General features: G+C 38.2%; 1 protein-coding gene and 2 pseudogenes across 1 annotated transcript; 1 reads left to right on the plus strand and 2 right to left on the minus strand.

The window, feature by feature from the left end:
- Window positions 1–15,585: 15,585 nt before the first annotated feature.
- On the minus strand, window positions 15,586–16,247 carry LOC116751597 (annotated as a pseudogene).
- A 457-nt stretch (window positions 16,248–16,704) lies between these two features.
- On the plus strand, window positions 16,705–17,385 carry LOC116752119 (annotated as a pseudogene).
- Window positions 17,386–22,393: 5,008 nt separating this feature from the next.
- On the minus strand, window positions 22,394–23,047 carry LOC116751636 (ADP-ribosylation factor-like protein 1). Its single transcript, XM_032627802.1, has one exon. The coding sequence runs from the start codon at window positions 23,044–23,046 to the stop codon at window positions 22,594–22,596; it is 453 nt and encodes a 150-aa protein (XP_032483693.1). The 5' UTR covers window position 23,047; the 3' UTR covers window positions 22,394–22,593.
- Between the last annotated feature and the right edge of the window lie 4,323 nt (window positions 23,048–27,370).

The raw sequence follows: 27,370 nt of genomic DNA on the forward strand, positions 1-27,370 counted from the left end.
GTAAAATATATATACATCAGGTTTACAAACTCCCCCACGGTAAATTCCTAATCTTTAACTATACTCTTATTTCATATCTGAAGAAGGATAAGTGGTCAGAAATTGCGGGAAAGAATGTGAGAAAAAGGGAAGGTACTGCTCCTTTATATTAGAATTTTTGACTCTCAATAGTAGGCAAGTGAATAAGGAAGCCCCCCAAACTCAAAAATGATGAATTTAAGCAAGAATACTGGAAAAGAGGAAAGGAGGTGGTGTTTTTCTTCCACTGACAAAATAATCCTTTTATTAATAGAAGGATATTTCCATGCCACTCTGAATCTCTTCACTAATGATTAAAAAAAATTCTGTTCTCCTATGGTATCCATTGCTAGCAATGAGCCAAACTATTTTGGCTCAAAACTGAATCATAATTATTACTTTAAAACACATTATGCACATCCATATCACAATTTACTTTTAAATAATGGTTATCTATCTATCTATCTATCTATATTTAAATACAATATGGAGTTAACTGAAAGGGAAAAGTTGTAATTGGCTTCCAAACCCAAACTAACAAAGCTAGTCGACCCCCAGCAGTGATGACTACCACTATCTTTTAGTCATTAATCGGGTATGGATAAAATATTCCTAAAGAAGAAAGTTTTACAAAAAGAGTTAAAGACATTGAGGGGAAGGAGACAATAAGGAGGACACAAGGATATACGTCAAATCTACTTGCTCTCTATTTTTTTTATCACCTTTGTGGAAAAATTAGTCACTCCGTTGGCACATCCTGCACTCTGTCAGAGATTCATATATATGATGTTCTAAAGCCAAATTATGGGGACCACACAACAAAAGTGACACCTAATAAAATTTCTTATTAATGTGTTCATAAATCTGTTTATGTACTAGTGCTAGAGGCAAATGGGTACATACTCAAACCACATCACTTATAAACTTAGAATAACAGACTGCTAATAGAAAGTGTCTTATTTGTAGAAATGATTGTTCACCCAGAATTTTATTCTTTCTGTATCTTTAGTCAACATTTTCTGAGGGTTGCAGCAGGAAGGATTGGATAGTTATAGGAGATCATCTAGTGGTTGTTCACTTACAGGTATTTATCAATATTTTCCTGTGTGTGTATGTATGTGTGTGTGTTTAATCTGTTGCATTCGATCTCTAAAAGTTAACCTGCATGAGCAATGCTATGACACTGACATACTTTTTAATTCACAAAGAGCTCAAGAATATTCCCAAAATATTTTGTCCCATTTTGTTGACAGCAGCTTTTATCAATATACCACCATAATAATGTCCATTGAGTCTCAAAAAAAAAAAGGATATGCATAATATAACATCGCTCTTATAATGACGTTGCTTGGTTTTCTTTCTTTTATTTCTTTTGCATAAACTTTGTTTGTAAAATCCAATAAAGTCATTAGAGATATTTGAAAACATTAAGAAAAAGAAAAAAATAAAGGAATGACAACTTTGTTTCCACCAAAATAGTTTTCAGTGGGTGAAAAATACTGGCAAACAACGTGGGTAGGAGAGAAAATGCCATTAGTGAAATGCAACAGAGAAAAATGAGTAAAGTTCTCCACGTATACATTGACTAAGAAATATACTGTACATGATATGCCTAGGCAGTGATTTGCAAATCTGGCACACAACAGAGCTTGTTAAAATACAGATTGCTGGAATCCACCCCCAGGTTATGTGATCTAGTAAGTCTGGGGTGGGGTTTGAAATTTGCATTTTAACAAGTTTCTAGGCTGCTGGAGAAAGACCAGCCTCTGAAAACCACTGGTTTGAGAGATTGAAAGAAAACTTTAGGTTTCTTTTTAGCTAGAAAGCCTTAAAGATCATCCAGTTACATCTCTTCATGTTATAGATGAGAAAACAATGCCTTGGGAGGTTAAATGGTACCTCCAAATTTTCACATCTAGGGAATACAAATTGGGAGCTAGAACCTCATGTTGACTCAGACTTGTGGCGTTGTCTCCATTTGTCTAGAGAATATCTCCTTTTTATGTAGTAATTGCTTTTGGCATGATGGCTATCTACTATAGATGCATATTGGTAAAAACAAACAAACAAACAAATGTGATCTGGAAGTTTAAATACAAATACCCATTGTACAATAGTACCCTGAGTAATTAGAACTTTTTCTATTCTGAAGTAGCTGTTCAATAAACACTTGATAGGGACATGAATGAATGAAGTGTTGTCTATCTCTGTGTGTTTTGAAACTAATTTAATTCAACAAATATTTTTTTAAATGGCTACTGTAGGCAAGAATCTATGCTATGGAGTAGATGTGCCACTAGGTTTAGCAAGGCACAGTCCCGGCAAGAACAATTAGATAATTCCACATATGACTCTAATATAAAATATTGTACCTCAGAGTATCTCTTTATTGCCCTCTTTGCCAACTACAATCAGTTTATTTTACTTGACCTACAAAGTCAATGTATACTTAATTTTTTTTTCCTTACTTTTTATCCATGAGACAGAAACTGAACTTTTGCTTAACTGAACAAAGGAAATTGTCTCGTAGCTTAACCATAGAAAGGCAAGGAGAGAAATATTTTCCAGTAGAATTGGAGCCAGAAATTCTAGGACTATTTCTTTCTATGTACCCCATTCCCTTTTAATAGATTGGCTTTAGTTTCTCCCTGAAGTTGAACCTTGGTCAATGATAAATCTCGGTTCACATCTTTATAACTTTGCACGTAGAAAAGAAAGAGATAATTACAGCAAGCTCCCAGGAGAAGACTTTGATAGGTCCAGCTTAGGTCATGGACACACACCGTGGCCAATTACTGTGATCAGCTCAGGTGCAAAGCTGCTCTTACAGTTGTGCCACTCTTAGAGAAAAGTCATACATTTGTATATTTATTACCATGATTTTCCAGCAGGTGGCAGTAAGGTGAGTCGTTCTACAAAAATCTGTATATTATAATAATTTTCTGATAATATGGAAATAAAATATTTTTAGGAAGCAAAACTGTTTTCAAATTCATACAAAGAAAGACATCATATGAATTAGCAATTGTCCTACTTGGGTTAGTAATTGGTGATGAGGAAGTTTAATGACTGGCCCAACTTGGATTAAGTTGCCTACACCTGTGGCCTATTTCGCCTTCAAAGGTGGAGATGTGCCCCTGTGAAAATAAAAAGTTACCTACCATATAGCCTTTAGATTGGGTTATATACCTTTCTTTTTCCTCACACTTCAGATTGGCAATTTAAAATTGTTTTGCTTCCCAAAGCTAGCTGCACTCAAGTCTTAGTTTTAACATTTCGTTTACCCATGAAAAGAGCCACCAACCCCCTCATCCATTCCCATTTTTGAGTCAACTCTAAAGACCTGCAATATTAATATTGTGATATTATATATTGTTGGTTATTATATATACATAATATATACATATATATCATTGGTTATACAGATGAACATAGCTCCGGAAACCCTTGGAATTTCCTGGGCAATAAGAATAATGACATAATGTTAGGTCTCTTGTTCTCAGTTCTTGAAAATGCTACAAGGAAGTGCCTTTTGGATCCCACCCAAGGGAGGAGGCTGGATGCCAGGAGAACCAACCATGTGATTAGAAAGTTGGGACTTTAAATCCCACCCCCTGATTCCCAGAAAGAGATGAGGTGCTTGAGGTTAAATCAATCACCACTGACCAGTGATATAGTCAACCATGACTATGGAGTGAAGCCTCCATAAAAACCGAGAACAGTTTCCGGCCCTCCTTTTCAGAGAGCTTTCAAGTTGGGGAATAAGAATGCTTCCAAGTGTCACCATACTGGGCCCCAACCTTTATGTGGACAGAAGCTCCTCTGTTCTGCACCTCACCCTATGTATCTCTTCATCTCACTGTTGATTTGTCCCCTTTAATATCCTTTTATAATAAATCAGTAATCCTGTGAGTAATGGGTTTTCCTGAGTTCCGTGAGCAGTTCTAGCAAATTCTTCAAACCCAAAGAGGGGGTTGTAGGTACCTTTGATTTAAAGCCAGTCAGTCAGAAGTACAGACAACAACCTCAGCTTGTGATTGGTGTTTGAAGTAAAGAGTGGTGTTGTGGGACTAAGCCCTTTACTTGTGGAATCAAATTCTATCTTCCCATAGATAGTGTCAGAATTGAGCTGAATCCTCAGACACGCTGCTGGCATCTGAGAATTGCTTGTTGGCGTGGGGAAGCCTATACATACATACACACACACACACACACACACACACAAAACTTGGAATTGAGTCCAGGAACCCCTTTCAAGACTTCCCCAGCCCAGAGCTGCTGAACTGCCCCACCACGTGTGCAAGCAAAATGCTGAAACAATTATTCCCGTTCACCCAAGTTTTCAAGAGTTTCCACTTATCCTGAAACCTTGGGACCCATGCCTGACATCTCATTGTACTCTATCTCATTCTACCCCTCAGCTACAAAATGCTGGACCAAGTGAAGAAATAACCTGAGACTTTCAATATTCGAGGACCATTACAGACTTGGCCAAAGAGGTGCCTTAAAACTTGGCCAGTTGCCATTTTGCACAGTTTAACAGCCTAACAGCCTCTTTCCATAGAAGGTGATTCAGCTACAACCAAGGAATATTTGATCATTTAGCAGAACCCAATAACCCTGCTAACACCAGAACAATTGAAAATCCGATTCAATCATTCATGAGCCCAATTAATTTTAATAGATACATGGAGATCCCTGTTCTTGTTAAGTATCAGGATTTTTTTTCCCAAGGAAATGAGTAAGGGTGGGCCAGGAATCACTACTGTTTCTAATAGAGTCAGAAAGGACAGAGAATTTGGCAGAGGTTGTACCACTCCCCCTGCTTAAGGAACACCTTGACCTTCAGGAATGTAAAGTCAAATCCTGCCAGTTGTAAGATGTCACCAACGTTATCCACTGTGTATGGCTAGATAATGTGCAGTTTTAGTTTCTTATCTGGGATGGAATGACTCAAATCTGCAAACAATCTAGAACATTCTGTGTAACGCCTAACCTCCAAAACTGTGAGAAAAATAAATCACAGTGTTGAATCCACCCAGTCTACTGTATTTTTGTGTGGAAGCCCAAGCTCAGATAAACTCTGTTTTGTTTTGTTTTTCTAACTTCACTGAGATATAACTGACATAATATTTTATAAGCTTTAGATATAGATATGTTGATTTGATACACTTATATGTTGCAAAATGATTACTACCGTAGCGTTAGCTAACACCTCCATCCCATCACATAATTACCATTTCTTTTTTGTGGTGAGAACATTTAAGATCTATTCTCTTAGAAAATTTAATTATATTTTACAGTATCATTAGCTAAAATCACCATGCCATATTTCAGATCCCCAGCTTATAACTGGAAGTCTGCACCCTATGACTAACATCTCCCCTTTTCCTTACCCTTTAGCCTCTGGTAAACACCATTCTACTCTCTGTTTCTAGAGTTCAGCTTTTTTAGATTCCACATGTAAGTGATATCATACAGTATTTGTTTTCCTCTGCCTGATTTATTCTACTTAGCAAAATACCCCCAAGTTCCATCCATGCTGTTACAAATGGCAAGATTTCTTGCTTTATCATAGCTGAATAATAGTTCATTGTATATGTACACCACATCTTCTTTATCCATTCATCCATTGACTAACACTTAGGTTATTTCCATATCTTGCCTATTGTGAATAATGCTTCAGTGAACATGAGGATACAGACAGCTCTTTGAGATCCTAATTTCACTTCCTTGGGATATACGTATACCCAGAAGTGCAATTGCTAGATTATATGGTAGTTCTAAAATAGATTTTGGTACTGAGAAGTGGAGTGCTGCTGTAACATATACCTAAAAATGTGAAAGAAGCTTTGGAACTGGGTAATGGGTAGAGGCTGAAAAAGTTTTGAGGTGCATGCTAGATCTATGAATATTTGGGCCATTCTGGTGGGGGCTGAGAAAGAAAAGAGGAGATCTGGAGAGAAAGCCTCCATCTTCCTAGAGAGTGCACAAATACTTATGAATAGGATGTTTGTAGAAATATGGACATGAAAGTGCATTCTGGTAATGTCTCATACAGACAAAAGGACATGTTATTGGGAGCTGGAAGAAAGGCTATCCTTATTATAAAGTGACAAAGTACTTGGCTAAAGTGTGTCAGTGTTCAGGTGTTTTATGGAAGACAGAACTTGTGAGTGATGAAACTGGATATTTAACTGAAGAGGTTTCCAAGCAAATGTTGAAGGAGCAGTCTAGTTCCTCCTGACTGCTTATAGCATAATGAAAAAAAAGAAAGATGAATTAAAGGAGGGATTGCTAAGCAAAAAAGGAACCAGAACTTAAAGATTTGGAAAATTCTCAGTCTGACTATTTTGTAAGAAAATAAGAAATCATGTTCAGAAGAGAACACCAAGGGTGAGGCTGGACTATCTATCAAAGATACTATAGAAACTGAAATACAGCCAGTTTGAGCTGAAGGGGACAGAGATAGAACAAAATGAAAGAAGGATGTCAGACTTCTTAGATTCTATAGAGCTGGATCATAATTCTGTGAGGATGGAAATGTGTATTCTCCTTCAAGAATTGGAAAGAAAGATCCCAGAGATCATTTAGAGATCATCAGGGCCACCACCATGGATTTAACAGGTCAGATGGCTTTCATCCAAAGACTTGGGAACGAGCCAACCCTGCAAAGCAATGGGACAGGGTTACCCAGGATCTTGGGGGTATGACCCCCACGCATCAGAATTATGAAGGGAGGATCACCACTTCAGCAGTTCCTGAAGGCAGAACTGATGCCACAGTGGGCCTGTGGAGCAGGGCATTGAACCAAAGAGTATTATTCTCCAGCACCAAGATCTGACGGAATTTCCCTTGTCAGGTTTTGGACTTGCTGGGGACCCATCATTCTTTCCTTCTTTCCTGTCTCTCCCTTTTGGAATGGGAATGCCTATCCTATGCCACCATTGTATTTTGGAAGCACATTAACTTATCTGGTTTCACAGGTTCACATATAGAGAGTAATTTTGCCTCAGGATGAATTGAAACAGAGCAGGACCCTATGGTCTCACTCCCCCGCCCGCTGCCCCAGCCACCATGTCCTCTGCCTGCCTTTTGTCTGTAGAAAAGCATTAACCAAAGAATAAGTTTAATCAGAGAAGTGAGAAAATGCAGAAGCAAAGGAAAGCAGTCAAAATAGTATAGTTTAGTCAATAAGCAAAGTCAAGAACCTTTAGTTCCTCCTCAAGGGCTGTAGATAATGTTCTGAGCCATGTCCTGTGAGCTGTCTTTTAGATACGGAAATTCCCACCAGGTGGAATAAGTTAACTACATGATGACCAGACTGTAGCCATGACATAAACTGCCACCATCCCAAGAACTGGCTTCAAAGAAATGGGAAAAAATGACCCTGGAACTGAAGATTAACTGTACCTAAAACAATCAAAATGACACTGGTCAGACCACTGCATGACCAATTTCAAGATGACTGTCAGACCCAACTATGCTGTTTCTGCATGTAGCCCCTCCCTCCGCCTATAAAAGCTCTTGCCCACTGATTGTCAGTGGGGGGAGTCGGCCTATGGACACAAGTCTCCCTTCTCCCCCGGTTGCTGGCCTCCAAAATAAAGCAGACTTTCCTTTTCAGCAACTTTGCCTCTTGAGTATTGGCTTTAGAGTGGCGAGCAGCCCAACCCCACTTTTGGTAACAGAATTATACCTCCTGTCTCACCCATATGTGATTTAGATGATACTTAGATGAGACTTTGGACTTCAGATTTTAAAGGTGATGGTGGAATGAATTAAGACTTTGGGGATTGTTGGGATGTAATGACATAAATCACAGCAAGATCCTTTTTGATCCACCTCCTAGGGAAATGGAAATAAAAACAAAAATAAACAAATGGGACCTAATGAAACTTAAAAGCTTCTGCACAGCAAAGGAAACCATAAACAAGATGAAAAGACAAACCTCAGAATGGAGAAAATATTTGCAAATGAAAAAACTGACAAAGGATTAATCTCCAAAATTTACAAGCAGCTCATGCAGCTCAATACCAGGAAAACAAATAATCCAATCCAAAAATGCACAGAAGACCTAAATAGACATTTCTGCAAAGAAGATATGCAGACTGCCAACAAACACATGAAAGAGTGCTCAACATCATTAATCATTAGAGAAATGCAAATCAAAACTACAATGAGATATCATCTCACACCAGTCAGAATGGCCATCATCAAAAAATCTAGAAACAATAAATGCTGGAGCAGGTGTGGAGAAAAGGGAACCCTCTTGCACTGCTGGTAGGAATGTAAATTGATACAGCCACTATGGAGAACAGTATGGAGGTTCCTTAAAAAACTAAAAATAGAACTACCATATGACCCAGCAATCCCACTATTGGGCATATACCCTGAGAAAATCATAATTCAAGTACAATAGCCAGGACACGGAAGCATCCTAAGTGTCCATAAACAGATGAATGGATAAAGAAGATGTGGCACATATATACAATGGAATATTACTCAGCCATAAAAGGAAACGAAATTGAGATATTTGTAGTGAGGTGGATGGACCTAGAATCTGTCATACAGAGTGAAGTAAGTCAGAAAGAGAAAAAACAAATACCGTTATGCTAACACATATATATGGAATCTAAAAAAAAAAAAAAAGAATGGTCATGAAGAACCTAGGGGCAAGACTGGAATAAAGATACAGTCCTACTAGAAAATGGACTTGAGGATATGGGGAGGGGGTAGGGTAAGCGGGGACAAAATGAGAGAGTGGCGTGGACATAATACACTACCAAAGGTAAAATAGATAGCTAGTGGGAAGCAGCCGCATAGCACAGGGAGGTCAGCTAGGTGCTTTGTGACCACCTAGAGGAGCGGGATAGGGAGGGTGGGAGGGAGGGAGATGCAAGAGGGAAGAGATATGGGGACATATGTATATGTATAACTCTTTCACTTTGTTATAAAGCAGAAACTAACACATCATTGTAAAGCAATTATACTCCAATAAAGATGTTTAAAAAAAAGTGAATTACTTAAAAATTAATAATATTTGTTCTAATTCTATCAATTCTTTTTCAAATATCTTTTTACATACTTGCAAGCTGTTTTTCTCTTTCAATAACTGTGCTAATTCATTGAAACTATTTCAGCTCAGTATGTATTTGTAAATGTTATAATTGAGGAAAAAATGCTCAGTGTTAATAAATTTTAAGACATTGTCTTTATTCTATAATAGTATCCCATCATAATGACCATCTCCTGTTTACTTAGCTTTTCATATAATTTTTATAAAAACTTTTTAGGATTACCATATATAATGTACTATGTACAAAGTGCTACTAGACTGTATTTTCAGTGTGCTTAGCACTAGCTAAAATAATATTTTAGCAGGACATTTGAACATGGTTCAGCCCTTTCCCACATAGCACAGACATTTAATATCCCTCATTCCAGTAAATGCCAGTCACAATAGCTGCCCAGACATCTAAAATGCCCCCTACAAGGTAGTACTTTTCCCTTTACAAACCACTATGCCAAAGGTGTGTATTATCTAACAGAAGGAAAAGTCTTTATCCCCTATTTTGAACTTTTAAAAAACTAGTACAAAGTGCTTCACTGTCTCTCTTCTTTTTAAACAATAAAGCAGTGGGCTCTGGTGGGAAGTCGGTGGATTCGAAGTGAGACACCTTAGGTTTGAAACTCACGTTCTGCCGCCAGTATGTGATCACAGACACTGAAACTCCACCACCATTTGCTTCTTTATCTGCAAATGTGGATACAATACCTATTTTGAAAATGTAGAGTGAGAATGAAGAGAGATAATTAGGTGGAAATGTTTTGTAATCTGTAAATTACTGAATAAATGTTAGTCATTGTTATTCTTTTTTGTGTTTGTTTTGATTATAGTTCACTGTGCATCAAGGAACAGTGTTACCTCTGCTGTTCCAGGATTTGGCTGCTTTCCAGAATTGCTTGATAAAGTAAATCCCTCTACAACAGCATTTTTCAAAATATGTCTCAGCAGTTTCAATTAAAAAAAAAAAAAAAAGGAAACACTGCATACTATGTACCCCTCTTACATAATGTTGAGGTTAAATATCAGGATGTTAACATCTGAAAAATCATACCCGTTAAATTTTAGTTTCCAAACTTGTTTCATTTGACCATAAAATCTCCAAATCTCCTTCTATGTCTCCTCCTTTCCTTTCCTTTCTTCCTTCCTTCCACCCTTCCCACCTTCCTGCCCTTCCTTCCTTCCTTCTTCTTTTAACATAACATTTCTGAGTATTGTGTTTAAAGAATTTCATGGAACACAACTTAGTAAGATCTATTTTAAATGTTTCTAGTGATTACTCTTGATCATGTTTTGCTTTTCCTAGGAATTGATTCTGTATAGCTGGATTATTCTGTATAGGAGAACTTTACCAGGAATTGTATATGTTTCAGTAGTATTTTTATGCTGATATACTTTTCCATATGACAAATTTTCTTTTGTTATTTTTGTTCATGCTGTATTCGTATAGAACTTTACTATTTTCCAAGCATGTCCCAATGTTACATCATCATCTTCCTTTATCTAAGGATAATCCAGTAAAACTAAAGCATGGAAGTACTATTATCCTAAATTTGCAGAATAAGGCTTCCAAGGCTAAGAGAGTTACTTAAGACCACACACACCTGTTGTGGGACATGACCAGCAGCAGAACCCCAAAGTCCTCATCCTTGCCCGTTGAGCTTTCTCCTACAATGCAATGCTTCCTAAACTCTTTCCATTTCATACTGTGAACTTTCACATCTCTTTGCTATCTTTGTGTGCCTGCCCCCTGCCCCCCAAATAGTGCATTTTCTGCTTCAGGTCAGGAATGTGAAGGGTAGAATTTGCTTACTTATTTTTAGCTGCCTGTAACTGAACCCCTGTCTTTATTTGCTACAGGCTATTTGGGAACAGGAGAGAAAGTTTGAGAGGTTTATATTAGTTTTGAAATACTGAAGGAAAACCTCCCATTCTCAAATTCAGACCAAGATTTATTCAAGAAATGTCCAAGACAGTAGCTCTTTCAGATTTGTTAAGCATAAGACTGAATCCTCAAAGGTTTGGGTTAATAATCCTGAAGTAGAACAGTATGTACTATAACAATGGGACTTTCCCTGCTGTAAGGGCATTGCAATGTTTCACAAAAGAAAAGCAGTTGTTCAAGTGGTGCCCATCTGGAGCCATAAACGAGCTCAGAATACACTAACGCAACCAAGAAAACAACAGGGAAAGCTTTTCTGTGTACTTTCCACCATGCCTCTGACACACTGGCAGCTCAGTAACATTGCTGACATTTCTGAGCTGTTGGGGAGAGCGGCCCATGAATAGAAAGTGTGACTGAGACTGCTCTGGCACAGGGCCGTACTGTAGTGCAAGGTGGGATTCAGGCAGCTTCTCTTTGACAGGCTGAATGCCAGGTAATTTATAGCCAGGTGACTTGATGATTGGAACCAATGCGAAATCTACACTATGTACCAAATTCTGCAATAATGTGACTGTTGGATTCAATCTGCTCCTTACCCAGGACTTTTATTGTTTTAGGAGTTGCAGTATAAAAATCAATAACTTATGTAACATTGATTATAGTAGGAGTGTAAGCTATTTCTTGTTTATCTGACAACATATATGTTTCTAACCTTAAACACATTGTGATGGATCATGTTTCACTAAATCCAGCGATAAATTGCATATTATAAAATTAATTTAATATTATTCTTTTGATTTTGCTATAAGATATACATTCAAATATTTTTTAGTCCATTTTGTAAGGATTACCCTGTTAAAGTTATGAAGTTAAAATGGGGCTCCCATAGCATTTTCTACTGAAGTGATTCTGGGGACACAAGATGTGTACCTAATGGCAGGTGGGGGCTGAAAGGGTAAATGAACGGAACCTGATGGGGGAGTCATCAGAGCAAGAGTTTGAATAAAGGAAACCAGACACACTGTCCCTATTGTTTGCAGTGATCTCTGTACAGGAGATCACCTGTATGGATTACATCCTTGAGCTCCTTTTCTCTCTACCTTCCAGATTGGTTCAGGTAATCGAGACTAGAGGAAAGCTATTTCCTTGTCTGGCATATTTCCTGTAGGACTGGCTGTGTCCCTTAGTCACAGCCCTTGACAAAGGCCTTCCTGGGTTCTATTTATATTATTCTGTTCCTTCTTCCCTTCAGTCCTCAGACTTTTCTGAGGTTCTGCACCACTCCTTGGTTTCACTACACTCTAAGCAAAGTTTTCCTGACTGTCCTTTTATTAAACTCTTTTCAAATTACCCAGTGTGAAAGTATCATGTTTTAGCTGACCCTGCCTTACATACACTAGAAGTCAAACATGTCTGTACATGCATGGCTGGCCAACTAGTTAGGACTCCATTTGTAAAAGTATAAAAGAATGTTCTAGGAAGGCCTTCAGTCTAGGCAAAGAGAGACCTAGGGTCCCCCACCTTAATCCTAGAGCCACTGCAGGAAAATAATGTGGTTGTGTGTGTGTGTGTGTGTGTGTGTGTGTGTGTGTGTGTGTTTTACAACAGAGTGTGTATCTGTTGGCTAATTCTCCCATCCACACATCTACCCTGCAATATGAGTGCATCCCTAACCAATTTATTTAATAAATTTCTTATACATTAGGCCAAATACAGTAGAATTTGGGCAAGTTTATATGGTCAAATGTTTTTACAGGTACACAAAATTTCAAATTTTTCTGGTGGTGTTCTTTCTTTAGCCCTCACATTTAAATTGTGCAAATAAATTTACCATCATACACACCTTGTTTAGATTATTTTTCTAAGCAATATTCTGAAACATTTAGTGTGTATAAGTGGCATCAGTTGTTTCTTCCATAAGCAATACCAGGCAAATCAAAGAGATTGGGCAACACAATCCTAGGTGGTGATAAGTATTTTTTGAAATGCAGTTGAATTAGTTTCGTTTTTTATGTTAAAAAAAAATTCATCCCCATCTTTTATTTGATGGTCCCAAATATAAAAAAAGTCAAGGTTCTTACACCAATTATCTCAAATGAGACCATGCAAAGCAATTTAAAGTGTATACAACAATCATTCCCCCTTCAGTTTTGCTGCTTTATACAACTGTGTGATCCACAGAAAATTGAATGGCATGTGGGTTGGAAAATTTCACCAGTTTACAAAAAAACAAACAAACAAAAGCCCAACAACAAACATGCAAGATAGTTGCTACTTTGTGTCTGTGAATCAATTTACAAACTTTTGAAAATTTAGGAGACACACGGAACTAAAAATTTTAGCTGCCCAATTTTATCCAACTACTCCACAGGAAGCATGAATGACAGTCCCAACACTCTGTAAACTTTGAAGAGTTGAGATAGTAGACACTATTTCTTATCTGTAGTAGATTCAACTGTTGAGTCTGCAAACGTAGGCTTTTTTCTCTTAACAGAAATAAATCTCCTTAGGGCCTTTCCTCTAATTTTGCTAGGCTGGGTTACAAAAGAATAGTGAAGAACCCTTCATGTGAAATTTAAAGTGTGACAACTGAAATATTCTGATGCATTATATAAATTTTTGCTAGTTGCATAGACTAAAGACAGGTGGTTTGCTAAATGGCACTGAAGAAAATCCTGACCCAGTGGCACTACTTAGTCCAAATGTTTCTGACCAAAGAAAATTATACAACAATACTTATAGGCTCACTTTTAAGAAATGGCTGACATTAATACTGTATATATTTTACATGTCAAATACGTAGTCCAAGAGTTTATAAAATAAGTTCATGCATTATTACCTCTAATAATATCATATACAGGATACCCAGCCCTCCCCACCACCCCCAGTACTTCTGATAACATTTCAGGTGGACACAGTCTTATATACAAAAACAATCCAGTTTCTCTGCTGTGTTAAGTACATAATTTAAAGAAACTTCAGAGATTACTGAGAAAAAAACTTAGTCCATTGAAGACTGATACAAAGTGTCAATCTGTGCGATTTTAAAATGTTTCCTTTAGATAAAACCACCCAGAATACATAACCTCTGTACAAAAAAAAATATAAAAATTCCGGATGATCATGTTTGATCACACTACATAAATTAGAATGAAATGTCATTGGTTAAAAGTTTTTCTACTTTACTCATTCCTTTGACAACATTAATTTGTGAACTAATATTTAGTTCAGCTGCATTTATGGCACAAGGTATCATTTTCAAAACAGTGGCACCAATTTTCCTTAAGTGTAACAGCACTCTATTTTTAGCAGCAATTATATTTTTAAAGGTTAACAATTTATAGAACAAATGTATAACTATGCTTATCTTCTACTTTATATTCCGCCAGTTACAATTATTTACAAGAAGCTAACTAATGTCTACATATGGAATCATCTTTCACTTGCCCCACCTCATTTCTGACTTGGTCAGGGAAGTACAGGTGTTTCAAACAATCCCATCTATTTATGTGTTTTAAATGGGATTCTTGGATTTAAGTGAATATAAGAACAAGTGTAAGACAAAGTAATTCTTAGTTCAGGTATGTTCCAGTGCCCCAATATTTAGTTATATGATAAATAGTACCTACTGACCAGCTGTAAAAGATGAGATGTTCCAAGGTGCCTTAACAGTCTAGGTCTGTAATAGCTGAACAAGAAGGCCATTTCACTCAATTTTGAGGCAGTTAGCACTGACTGGCATTTAAGGTGGTAACCAGAAAGTTTAACTGAAGAGATGTCACTAAATTAAAAAAACTGGAAATATGTTTTTAAAAGCAATCTACATTGAGGGAAATAGGGTTCTCATGTATTCTGTGTAAAGAGAGATTATGGATGAAGGGAATTGTCAATGGAACATGCTAACTCAAATTCCATGAATACAGTTTTCATGATAAGATGTTATGTACTACATGCATTTTGCTTACTGTACCTGCCTAACAATCACCAGCTCTGTAGAGTTAAACTCTGTGTTAAAGGACTACTGAGTTTTAGGGGAACTGGCCATATCAGGTAGTTAGGGACATAATACCAGTTATGAAAATTGAGACAAATGTGTTGACAAATTCCTGAAAATAGGGCCATATAGAAATAGTCCAAAATCTGGAATCTATGAATCAAAATTGTGATCCTATGAAACAAGTTTTGGGGTTGATGGACTGCTTTAATATCAAGAATTATTGTCGTAAATTCCCGCAACAGAAGGATTTGTTGAATATGTTAATACTGTGAATGAGAAAACAACTTAAGGGGAAAATATACCCATGAATAAGCTGATCTGACAAAAACCACAGACTGACATCAAATGGACAAAAAACTGAGAAAAAAATACTGTGAAAATGCCAACCAAAATAACAAGGTGGGTGGGCTGGGGGCACAGTTAAGGCTTCTAAAAAAAATTCCACATGGCTTTGGCTTGTTAAAATATTTTGCACTTTTTTTTTTTTTAAAGAAGATTTGAAAGCATCTGAAAAAAAACATGCAAATTGTTTGAAAATCCTGCATGGCAAATTCAGACAGTTTATGCAAATTGTTTGAAAATCCTGCATGGCAAATTCAGACAGTTTGCAAGTGTCATTCAGATGTTTGCCAAGGATAATAAAGCCTCTGCCCATGAGACTGCACATGGTGGAAGAGGTCCTTCCAGTTCTCTCTGTCTTACACTAGGCTGCAGCCCAGAGGTCTGTGCAGCAGTTACAAACACAGTGTTGCTATCTGGAAGGGAAGGGACCGTGGAATTTCCATTGGCTGGAGAACAACCCAGCTTTAGTTTTTCCAGATACTCGGCGTGTAAGTCTTATGACACTGGAGAACTTTGATGGCATCTTCTACTTTGAACCACTCTCTCTTTCTTCCTGTATTAACAGAATCTTCCCAGGCTTCTAGTATTTCAGTGACAGTAAGAACATAAACATATGTCTGTGCTTTCGGTCTTTGTTCTCAAATATGCCCAGGAGTCTGCCCAATTTTCCTTTGATTCCAGCCTCTTCATAAACCTCCCTCACGGCAGTACCGCCAGGCTCCTCCTCGGGCTCCATTCCTTCTCCTGGGACAATCCATTGGTCTGGGTACCCACTGCTGCTCACCAACAGCACCTCGCCCTCCTGCTCGCTCCGGAAGCACAGGCACACAGCCCGCTTCTTGAAGCCCTCGCGGTCATAGGTCCGCGTCTGGTAGGGCTTGAACTTCATCATAGAGGCGGGCTCTTGCTGCCGCTGCCGCTCAGGCCGCCTCCACCCCGCCGGGGAGTGGGAGCGAGGGCGAGTCCGGGCGCAAGAAAGCGAGGCGGCGGCGCGGGGAAAGGCAGCGAGGCCGGGTCCGACCCAACTCAGCACATGCAGGAGCTTCAGCTGACCTTACTATTTTTTTCTCTACATTTAGCTGGTGTATCCTCAATTCTCGGGTCTGTTAATTTTGTCACTACTGTCATGAACATAAAACCACCCGCTATAACTCAGTACCAAACACCACTCACTATTCGTATGACAAGTACTAACCACAGCAGCATTGCTTCTACTATCCTTACCTGTCCTAGTAATAATATTACTATTACTATATTACTATTATTTATTACTATTTCATCTATATTTCTATCATTATTTATATTTCTACTAAAAATCTCAAAACACATCTACTACCCCAACCCAAAATCAACACTCACTAAAGTGCAAAAACAACCTACCCCTTGAGAAACAGTATGAATGAAAATCTATTTGCCCCTTTCGTAACCCCAATAATAATAGGCTTCCCCATAGTCATTCTGATCATTATATTCCCAAGTATTTTATTTCCAACATCAAAAAGACTAATTAATAATCACATAATTTCCCTTCAACAATGGCTAATTCAACTCATATCAAAACAAATAATAGGTATCCATAATCATAAAGGACAAACTTGATCACTAATACTAATATCACGCATTCTATTTATTGGGTCAACCAATCTCCTCGGACTACTGCCCTGCCCATTTTCACCCACCACACAGCTCTTAATGAATGTGGGAACAGCCATCCCACTATGAGCCAGTGCCATCATTACAGGTTTCCGTAATAAAACAAAAGCATCCCTAGCCCACTTCTTACAACAAGGCACACTCACCCTCCTTATCCCTATGCTAGTAATTAGCGAAACTATCAGTCTATTCATCCAACCAGTAGCACTGGCTGTGTGACTAACAGCCAGTATTACAGCAGGCCACTTACTAATACATCTAATCAGAGAGACAACCCTAGTGCTAATAAGCACCAGCACATTCATGGCTCTCATTACATTTATCATTCTCGCCCTACTCACTATCCTCGAATTCACTGTCGCTATAATTCAAGCCTATGTATTCACCCTCTTAGTAAGCTTATACCTGCATGACAACACATAATGACCCACCAAACCCGCACATACCACATAGTAAATCTTAGTCCTTGGTCCCTTCTGGGAGCTCTTTCAGCTCTTATAACATCAGGCCTAATCATATGATTCCACTTCAACTCAATAGTTCTACTAATACTGGGCCTACTAACTAATATTCTAACAATATCAGTGATGACGAGACGTCATTGGAGAAAGCACTTTCCAAGGCCACCACACACCAACCGTCCAAAAGGGACTTCCATATGGAATAATCTTATTTTTCATATCAGAAGTCTATTTTTTTTTTTTTTCTGGTAAGCGGGCCTCTCACTGTTGTGGCCTCTCCCGTTGTGGCGCACAGGCTCCGGATGCGCAGGCTCAGTGGCCATGGCTCACAGGCCTAGCCGCTCCGCGGCATGTGGGATCTTCCCGGACCGGGGCACGAACCCGTGTCCCCTGCATCGGCAGGTGGACTCTCAACCACTGCGCCACCAGGGAAGCCCCAGAAGTCTATTTTTACCGGCTTTTTTTTGAGCCTTCTACCACTCAAGCCTCACTCCTACCCCTGGATTAGGCAGGTGCTGGCCACCAACAGGCATTCACACCTTAAACCTCCTAGAAGTACTACTCTTCATCACTTCCATGCTATTGGCCTCTGGTGTATCCATTACCTGAGCCCATCACAGCCTTACAGAAGGAAATCATAAGCACATACTTCAAGCCCTCTTTATTACAATCGCCCTCGGTGTTTATTTTACACCCGTACAAGCATCACAGTATTACAAAGCCCCATTTACGATCTCAGAAGTAGTCTACGGATCAACTTTCTTCGTAGCCACAGGATTCCACGGACTATATGTAATTATTGGTTCTATTTTCCTTGTTGTTTGTTTCCTACGCCAATTAAAATTCCACTTCACATCCAACAACCACTTCGGCTTCGAAGCTGGTGCTTGATACTGACATTTTGTAGATGCTGTATGACTATTTCTTTACGTATCTATTTATTGATGAGGCTCATAGTCTTTTCAGTATTAATTAGTACAACTGATTTCCAATCAGCTAGTTTCGGTACACTCTGAAAAAGAACAATAAACCTAATGCTGACCTTATGAACAAACACAATACTAGCCTCATTACTTGTACTTATCACCTTCTGACTTCCTCAACTAAACATGCATAAAAAGCAAGCGCCTCTGAATGCAGATTTGACCCTATAGGATCCGCCCGCCTACCCTTTTCCATAAAATTTTTCCTAGTAGCAATCACCTTCCTTCTTTACGACCTAGAAATTGCCCTCCTACTACCCCTTCCCTGAGCAACCCAGAGTATTCTATTTTTTAGACTAATCTTCAGCATATTTTTGTATAATTATATATTGTTGGATCCCTCTAGCCTTCGGAATAGTTGTATAAAATGGAAGACTTGAGGAGACACATTGGACAGATTCTCACTGAGAGGGTGGAGTGTTGCTGACCACATCCCTAAGGAATTCTCCCAGCGCATCTGGCGAGCGTGAACGTGTCTGTCCTTTGGGAAAATGTAGCTAAAGTTAACACTACAGTCATCCCTCGGTATCTGCAGGGGACTATTTTTCTGTGGATACCAAAATCCAAAGATACTCAAGTCCCTCATATAAAATGGAATAGTATTTGCATATAACCTATACATATCCTCCCGTATACTTTAAATCATCTTTAGATTATTTTTAATACCTAATACAATGTAAATGCTATGTAATTAGCTGTAAATACAATGTAAATGCTATGTATGATAAGTAGTTGCTGGCATATGGCAAATTCAAGTTTTGCTTTTTATAACGTTCTGGAATTTTTTTCGAATATTTCAGATCTTTGGTTGATTGGATCCGTGGATGAGGAATCGTGGATGTGGAGGACCAACTAGAACAGATGAGAACACTGAGGCAGAAAGAACTTAATTGCATATAGTCACACAAGAAGTAACAAAGTTGTAAATCAATCCCAAGTGTGACTGACTGCAGAGTGAGTATTCTTAACTGCTAGTCTTTAGGAACTCTATCATCTGTCATATATCTGCAAACTTGAAAGTTTCTGTCCTTTCTTGGTCTCAATTTTTCATCTGTATAATGAGGAAATTTTACTTTATGGTCTCTAGTAAATTTTCCACCTGTATTATTCCATATATTCAATCAATCATTTACTTAATGAGCTTGCATCAAGTGCCCAGAAACTTTAAGGTATACCACTAGATTATCTGGATAGTGTAAGTTCAAATAATTCACTTTTTTCACGAGATTCCACCAGGAGACAGAAATAACTCATCATCTGTGTTTTTTGCTTCTTTCCCTGGATTCCTTCCACCACCAATATTACAGACACACAAACACATAATTTTTTCACCAACAGTTGGGCCACATCCTCCATAACCTAATAATATTTTCTTTATTCTAGAGATAGAATATATTTATTGAAAACCTTCTATATTTATGTAATTGACTAATTGTTTTTCTCATTTTCCTGTCAGCTCTTCAATAATGAAACAATGAAAAAAAAGAAAAAGAAAGAAACGGTCTGGAATGTTTTCTCTGATGGTTGAAATCTATTACTTGGACCATAAATTTGCTGTCAGAAAAACACAAGATCATTTATGATCACACATTTTTATGTCCCAGAAGCTATAAATGTTTCCCACAAAAGTATGTAAAATAATTTTTCCATTCTATTCTTTGTGTTTCTAACAGCCTTACATAGTCTACATGTCAGAACTAATTACTCTCACCATGATTCTCTTTTTGTCTATGGACATAATTCATTGTACTAATTGCTCAATATACGTCTTCCTATATACCAACCCAGTAGCATCTTATGAGTATGTGTTGACTTAAACCCTGTATAATACTTTCATTTTGTCAAAGAAATATGTTGCTCTTTACTGTCTTGAAAAAATAATACCAGAAAACACATCTATACTGAATTCATCTACACTGAATTATTATTTTGTGTTCTGCTGGTCACAGGCTGGCTCCCCAAGAAATGAGCCTGCCAGGTGGTTTATACGGTCAATTGTACTGGGTATTCGTTACTATACTCTTCCTTTTCCTGCCTTTTCTCCCACTCTGTTCTACATCACAGGGAACACCATTTTCCTGCCAGCTGGTCTCTCTTGCCAACTGGATTCTGGACAGGTTTAAGCAATGGTGAAAATGGGAAGGTGAGAGCAATAGAGAAACCAGAGTATTTCTTCCTGTCTTAGACTCTGCAGGAATATCTTTGGCTGTGGCTGCATCTTCTCAGCTCACGCAGAACAAAAACCCCTCCTTCTGAGATCCAACTGCTGACAGCCAAAGTTCTAGCTCTTTGAGTAGCCCAACTTCTAGATCTGGTATCACTGATAGGGACAGAGTAAAGGGACAAAGTAGGTGATTAAATATTCAATAGTTAATCCCACTAAGGGATCATAAGTAGAGACCAAAGTATGGAAGACCGCATAAATTAATGATTACACAAGAAAGTAGGCCTGCTTAACAACAAAACCAAGTGGACTTACTTAGCAACAAAACTACACGATAGAAGCATGAGACATACCCCAAAACAATAAAACAGTGGTGGAATGGTCCACATCCTGTCCATTGAAGTCAGTAAGTTAATGATCCTTGAGAAGGGGCTTTTTCTGCACGTACTAAGAGCAGGAATATAGGGGAAAGGTGGCATTATACTGAAACCTGAGATGATTTACCATATTTTAGTGTATGTTACTGCCTTTTTGCTCATTCCCATAGTACCATGACAGTCCCAGTTCGACCATGTAGGAAAAAGAAAACTCCCCCACCCCATGTGGAGGAGGAGCTAGAGATAGAAGTTTGATATCTACTCAAAATGAGGAAGAAGGGCTTCCCTGGTGGCACAGTGGTTGAGTCCGCCTGCCGATGCAGGGGACACGGGTTCGTGCCCCGGTCCGGGAAGATCCCACATGCCGCGGAGCGGCTGGGCCCGTGAGCCATGGCCGCTGAGCCTGCGCGTCGGGAGCCTGTGCTCCGTAACGGGAGAGGCCACAACAGTGAGAGGCCCGCGTACCGCAAAAAATAAAAAAAAAAATGAGGAAGAAGATGGTCTTTTTCCTTTGATTGTAAAAATGTAGCCCACTAAGTTCTCAGGGTGGCATTCCCTTGCCTGCCAGTTCTATCTCTCACAAGCGTCCTATACTAATGAACTCGTTCCTTAGCTGTCACTCTGCCTCTCACTGAATTCTTTCTGCACTGAGACAGAAGGATCTATGATCTACTGAGTCCCAAAATGCATTCTGTGGTTCCCTCACTACTTCTTCCTTCTGTCCCTTCTTGTCTAGGCTAGTCATGCTACTAGATGTTTTTAATCTCTGGTTTGCCTAATTATCCCTGATTGATTCACCAGCTCTTCTATCATCCATGTAAACAATTCCCTGAATTTTATTCCCTCTGCTTAAAAGACCTAGTATGGTTTCTGTTCTTTGGACTGGACTCATAGATTAACCCACACATTAATTTCACACTCATTCACTAAGACTTCATTATGTATCAAACTTGTGCAAGGCACTGCTTAAGGGTAAGAGCATACCTGTTAATATGATATACTTTTCCTATCTTGTATAAAAATTATAGTCCAGTGGGAAAGACAGATATTGTATAATAAATTGTGGGTATGATATATATTATAAAAGATAAATTATCTGATATTATGGGATCAAAAGCAAGAGAAAGTTAAACCAAAATGAAGAGTCAGGAAGGTTCTTAAGTTTGTCCCTTTTCAAATGAGATCTAAAAGGTGAGATAGCCTTGACCAGGTGTATGCAATAAGAATAATATATGAGAAGAAAAGAACTTATTTTAAAACCATTTTATCTAATTTCCCATTTTACAAATGATCTATAAAATTTTCATCAGTGTTTGCTTTGAGGGTATAGAGCTATGTGACTGGGCAATGGAGGGAGGAAGGAGGCTTTACTATGTACGTTCTTTTTTTCCAACCAAATACTTATTTTTAATATTTATTACAAATGTTGCAGTCAGTTTGGTATATGCTGACAATCATACAGCTTTAACATTTAGTAGTATGAAGCACACTTTAACTATTTCCAAAGGGATATGTGATGTGGTCTTCGTTTCAGAGGAGCAGAAGTGACTGAATTACTGTCTGCTCTTTAATGTTTCAACTAACCATTCCATTGCCTCATCAAGGCCAGTGCCTTTGGTTACTAAAGTTTTGAATATTTGCCATTTTCAGTCCTTCAAGGCAGGTAACCCAAGTGAATTTGCCATCGCTGAGGGAGTCATGGCCTGTTCCATGTCCTGCTTATTTGCAAACACCACTAAAATGGCTTTTCTCAGCTCTTCTTCCTCCAACATGGCAACTAAGTCTGATTTGGAAATGCCAATTTGCTCTCGATCACAACTGTCTACTACATAAATGACTGCATCTGTGTTTGAATAACAACATCTCCAGTATGGCCTGATACTTGTCTGTCCTCCTAAATCCCAGACTTGGAATTTTAGGTTCTTGTATGTTACCGTCTCAACATTAAATCCAACGGTAGGAATCGTAGTAACGACTTCTCCAACCTGTAATCTGTACAAAATTGTAGTTTTTCCTGCTCCATCTAATCCCAAAATTAAAATCTTCATTTCCCGGGTTCCAAACAGACTGGAAAAAATGCTTGAGAAAAAGCCATCCATGATGAACTGCCTGTCCTCCCTCATTGACCATCAGAGACTGGCCCCAGCCTCGGAAGCGACGCCTAATCGAGCCTCGAAGTCGCCACCTCCCCTCGCCTAGGCCTGCGCTCTGGCTCCGGCTCGGACTCTGGTTCCCAGGGGGTTTCCTTGGAAGCTTGGCCAGCCAGCAGCTTCCACGTCGGACCTCCCGGCCGGGGTGGAAGCAAGGGGCCACCACCTGTACATTCTTCTATAACCTTTGAATAATGCTAACTACATGTATTTTATATCCAAAAAGGTCATTTAAAATTACCTATAAATATCTGAAAGTTTCTAAGACAGAACTGGTGAATAATTTTTCTAATTTAAATAAATATCCAAAGAGACATGCGTGATAGTTCACTGAGGTTTTATGCACTCTCTGGATAGTAGAGTGTTCCCAATTAGAATGAAGGTGACCCAAAATATTTCAAAAATTTATGTAAAAATGTGTGCCTTAGAAAACATATAACGCCAGGTGCTTAAATAATAATAGAACATAGATATATTGGCTGTCTGTGTAATCCTTAATTCAAAATCTCCTGCAGCCACCCAAGAAAGAGCCACAAGGTGTGCACCTGCAAACATAAGTGCTGAAATCTGTCCCTGTCATCTTGCCCCTTTATTTAACTTGAAAAGATTAACTTATATTAAACCTATTGTGACTTGTTTTAGTACTTCATTTTTCCTATTTTTTTTGTTCAATTTGATTTAAAATATATATTATATAGTATTTGCCAGGTACTGTGCCTGGCTCTGAGGATGATATAACAAATAAAATACCTATCTTGCTCAAAGGACATTTTTATCTGAGAGATGCAGACAAGTGAATGAGTGCTTATGATGCCACATGATACATCCCAAGAGAGAGGTTGGCATAGTGTGTTACGGGAACCCAATAGAAAGGCATCTAGCTAGCCTTGGGAGATTAAGGCATGCTCACTGGAGGATGTAACAGCTAATTAGAAGAGGAGTCAAAACTCTTTTTTAGTGGAAATACACAAATCTATACGTTAACACTTTTTTGGATAACAAGATTGAAACCAAACAGTGGTAATTCTCCAAATAAGCCAAAACAATATGGTAATTTATTTATGAATCCAGTTTATAATTATTATCAAAGGCTATACCTTATATAAACTGCTGTACCCCCATCAATGCCACTTAAGGGTGATTGCTGATAAAAATTTTTCATAAGATGCTAGTCTCAAATAGCGTTTTCTGAGAGTAAGGCATAGGGTATGTTTTACCCTAAGGTCTCCTTATTCTCACAAAAGAATTATAATTAGAGCCATAATTAGGAAACTTGCTCATTATTCTTAATTAAATTAGACATTATCCAGACATCAAAAATTATAATATACTCTGGTTATGCGCCAGAGTAAGTTATTCATATAATTGGCCTTATGCTTAACATACAATTAAATGTGCCAAATAAAGCAAACAAAACCTCGCTGGAGCTCCTGATTACAGAGTTCCATGCCTGCCCAAGCTGCTCACTAGCTCCCTTTTCACTGAACTTTACTTTGACTCTAAGTAGCTTTCTCTGTCCTGCTGTATAAGAGAAAGTCAGTGAAACGCTGGAGAGGTTCTAATAAACATCTGAGCTATCTAATCATGGCCACACCCCCTCTCATGTGCAGCGAGGCTTTCTATTCATCTCCGTTTGTTTCCTAGCACTACCTCGTGGCCAAGATGGCCACGATGGCCATGAGGTCAAATTCTCCTCTCCTTTTAGCTTTCAGTTGATGATGGTATTTCCTCTTTTTTTGACAAGATGAGGTCATTCAACATGATATCTCTCATTATTCTTAGTTTCCATTTCACCAATACTAAATTTTAACCTCTCTCAATGTAGATAGAAAAATGCAGTTGTAGATAGAAAAATGCAATCCTTTCTAAGGTTAATTCTTTTACTTTGGTCCTTCCTCATAACCAGTATTCTTAAAATCTAACAAATGCTTTTGTGTAATTGTTCTGTATTTTTCTTTTAATTTTTATTTTCCTTTTTTGCTGACTCCTTTGTCTTTGTCCATAAATGTACCATTGTTTCCACTTTATGCAAAGGGCTATCGCTTAATTCCACCTGTATATGTGTCTGTCTGCCTGTGTCTGTCTTTGTCTCTCTGTCTCTCACATACAATATATAGACATTCAAAGGAACATTTATACAAATGCTATACAAAGAACAGGGAGTGAGTGGCTGGGGAGCTACAGAAAAGGGGTTTTAAGACTGAGATTTGAGCCAGGTCCTGAAGAATCAATAACTTTTTTCTTGATCAGTGGTTCTCAAACATTTTTGATCTCAGGACCCCTTTATGGTCTTAAAAGTAAGTAAGGACCCCAAAGAGCTTTTGTTTATTTGTGTTATATTGATCAATATGTTTGTGTTATAAATTTGAAACAGAAATTTATATTTGAAATTCACTTACAAATAACAATAAAAACCCACTGCATTGTTAACATAAAAATATGTTTACAGAAAACAGCCACATTAAAAAGAAATCAAAGTATCATTGTTTTACAATTTTGCAAATCTCTTTAATGTGTGACAATAGAACATTACTGGCTTCTCATATCTGCTCTGCATTAATCTGTTGCAGAATGTTGTTTTGATTAAAGTATGCAAAGAAAATCCTGCCTCACAAAGATATATAATTGAACAAGGGAAGATGATTCTAATATCCTTTTCATATAATTGAGAATGTTGTTCTTTGATATTATGCTAAAACTCAGAGAGTAATAGTAAATTCTTACAGGTCAGTGGTAATATGCAATATGCAACCGTGTCAATGAACTATTATTATTGCCCTTTTTCATTAAAATCCACTGGTCTGTCTTGCACTTTGATATTTTACTCATGAATAACTGTGCATTGATTATTTGGAAAATATTTGTTCATAGAATTAGGCAGATCTTCCAAACTTGGACACCTTTCATTATAAAATGTAAAAAAAATCCCATTCACTAATATCCCCACCAATATCACCACCTCCAGTTTGGTGGTAGGATCAGCAATATACTACCACACTCTTACTGGTTTCAGTACGCTATTGTTCCAAACCTCTGGAACTGCAATGTCCAATATGATGGTCACTAGCCTAATGTGATTATTTAAACTTAATTAAAATTAAATTAAATAGCATTAAAATTTCAGTTGCTCAGTTGAATTAGTTATATTTCAAGTGCTCCATATCACATGTGGCTGGTGGCTATTATATTGTTTAGTGCAGATAGAGAGCCTTTCCAGCACTGTAGAAAGTTCTCTCAGGCAGGGGTGGGATGGAGTATCTTATTCTTTTTATCCTCACCATAATTTACTGCATTCCCCTTACCCTAGTGACCATCCTAGGAGGAGTTATGTATCACCAGCTTTATGAATATTTCTTTGCTCTGTTTCTATCTTTTGGTTAACATAACCCCCCATAAGAATGCCCTACCCAATACACTAGACTTGCCATTCTTTGATGTCCTATATTTCCAATGTCCTTCACCTGTAGGCCACTTCTTAAACAACCCCAAATTGCTCCAACTCTAAGATCTTAAAATTCACTCTCTCATTGTCAGATCACTTATCCCTGTCTTCTAGCTCCCACTTTCTTATTTCCATCTTCCTGCTATTTGAACTCATTAACATCAAAGTATAGCAATAGGTCTATTATCAAGTAATAGTCCTATATCAACATAAAAAAGATCTTCTGGCCTGGATCCTTGGATATTATCACTTGAGTGAAAGCTCTGGCATGTACCTAGAGTGGTACCCACGAATAGCATTATCCAAGCTGGAGTCATCTTCTAGTGCCTATATTTTGCTGCTTTCTGCCTATGTCCTGTCTAAATTTCCTTCTACTTTTGCCCTCCCCTTTTGAAGCTGAACATATATCATGAGTTTTGAAACATAATCTTGGGGATTACTGAAACCTGTTGATCCTCTGCTTCCCCATCTTCTTGAATTTCTATCATTTGTCTTCTATCAGTGGCCTACACCAGAACCCAGGAAGCTGCCCTTAACTCCTTCCAATCTTCCACTACCTACATCCAATTTGTCACTAAGCTCTGCCCTTTCTGCTTTCTAAATGTCTTATATATCAGTTCTTTCCTTTCTAAACCTCCTAAAATAAATCTGCCGGAGCACTGAGAAAGGGGATTGGTTGATTAGAATTGGAAGTTGCCCATGGGAAAGGTGAGACTCCAAAAGGCTATTTGGGGTTTTTAATGGATAAACTTATACGAGACTTATAGAAAAGAGGGAGAGAGTTAAATCAGGTCAGTCATGGTCAGGAATTTACAAGGCAGCAGATCAATA

Source organism: Phocoena sinus, chromosome 3 (genome assembly GCF_008692025.1).
Source record: "Phocoena sinus isolate mPhoSin1 chromosome 3, mPhoSin1.pri, whole genome shotgun sequence".
Lineage (NCBI taxonomy): Eukaryota > Metazoa > Chordata > Mammalia > Artiodactyla > Phocoenidae > Phocoena > Phocoena sinus.

Bases quoted from the DNA above. Each gene is read 5' to 3' on its own strand.
- LOC116751636 (XM_032627802.1), bottom strand. From the start codon at position 23,046: ATGGATGGCTTTTTCTCAAGCATTTTTTCCAGTCTGTTTGGAACCCGG.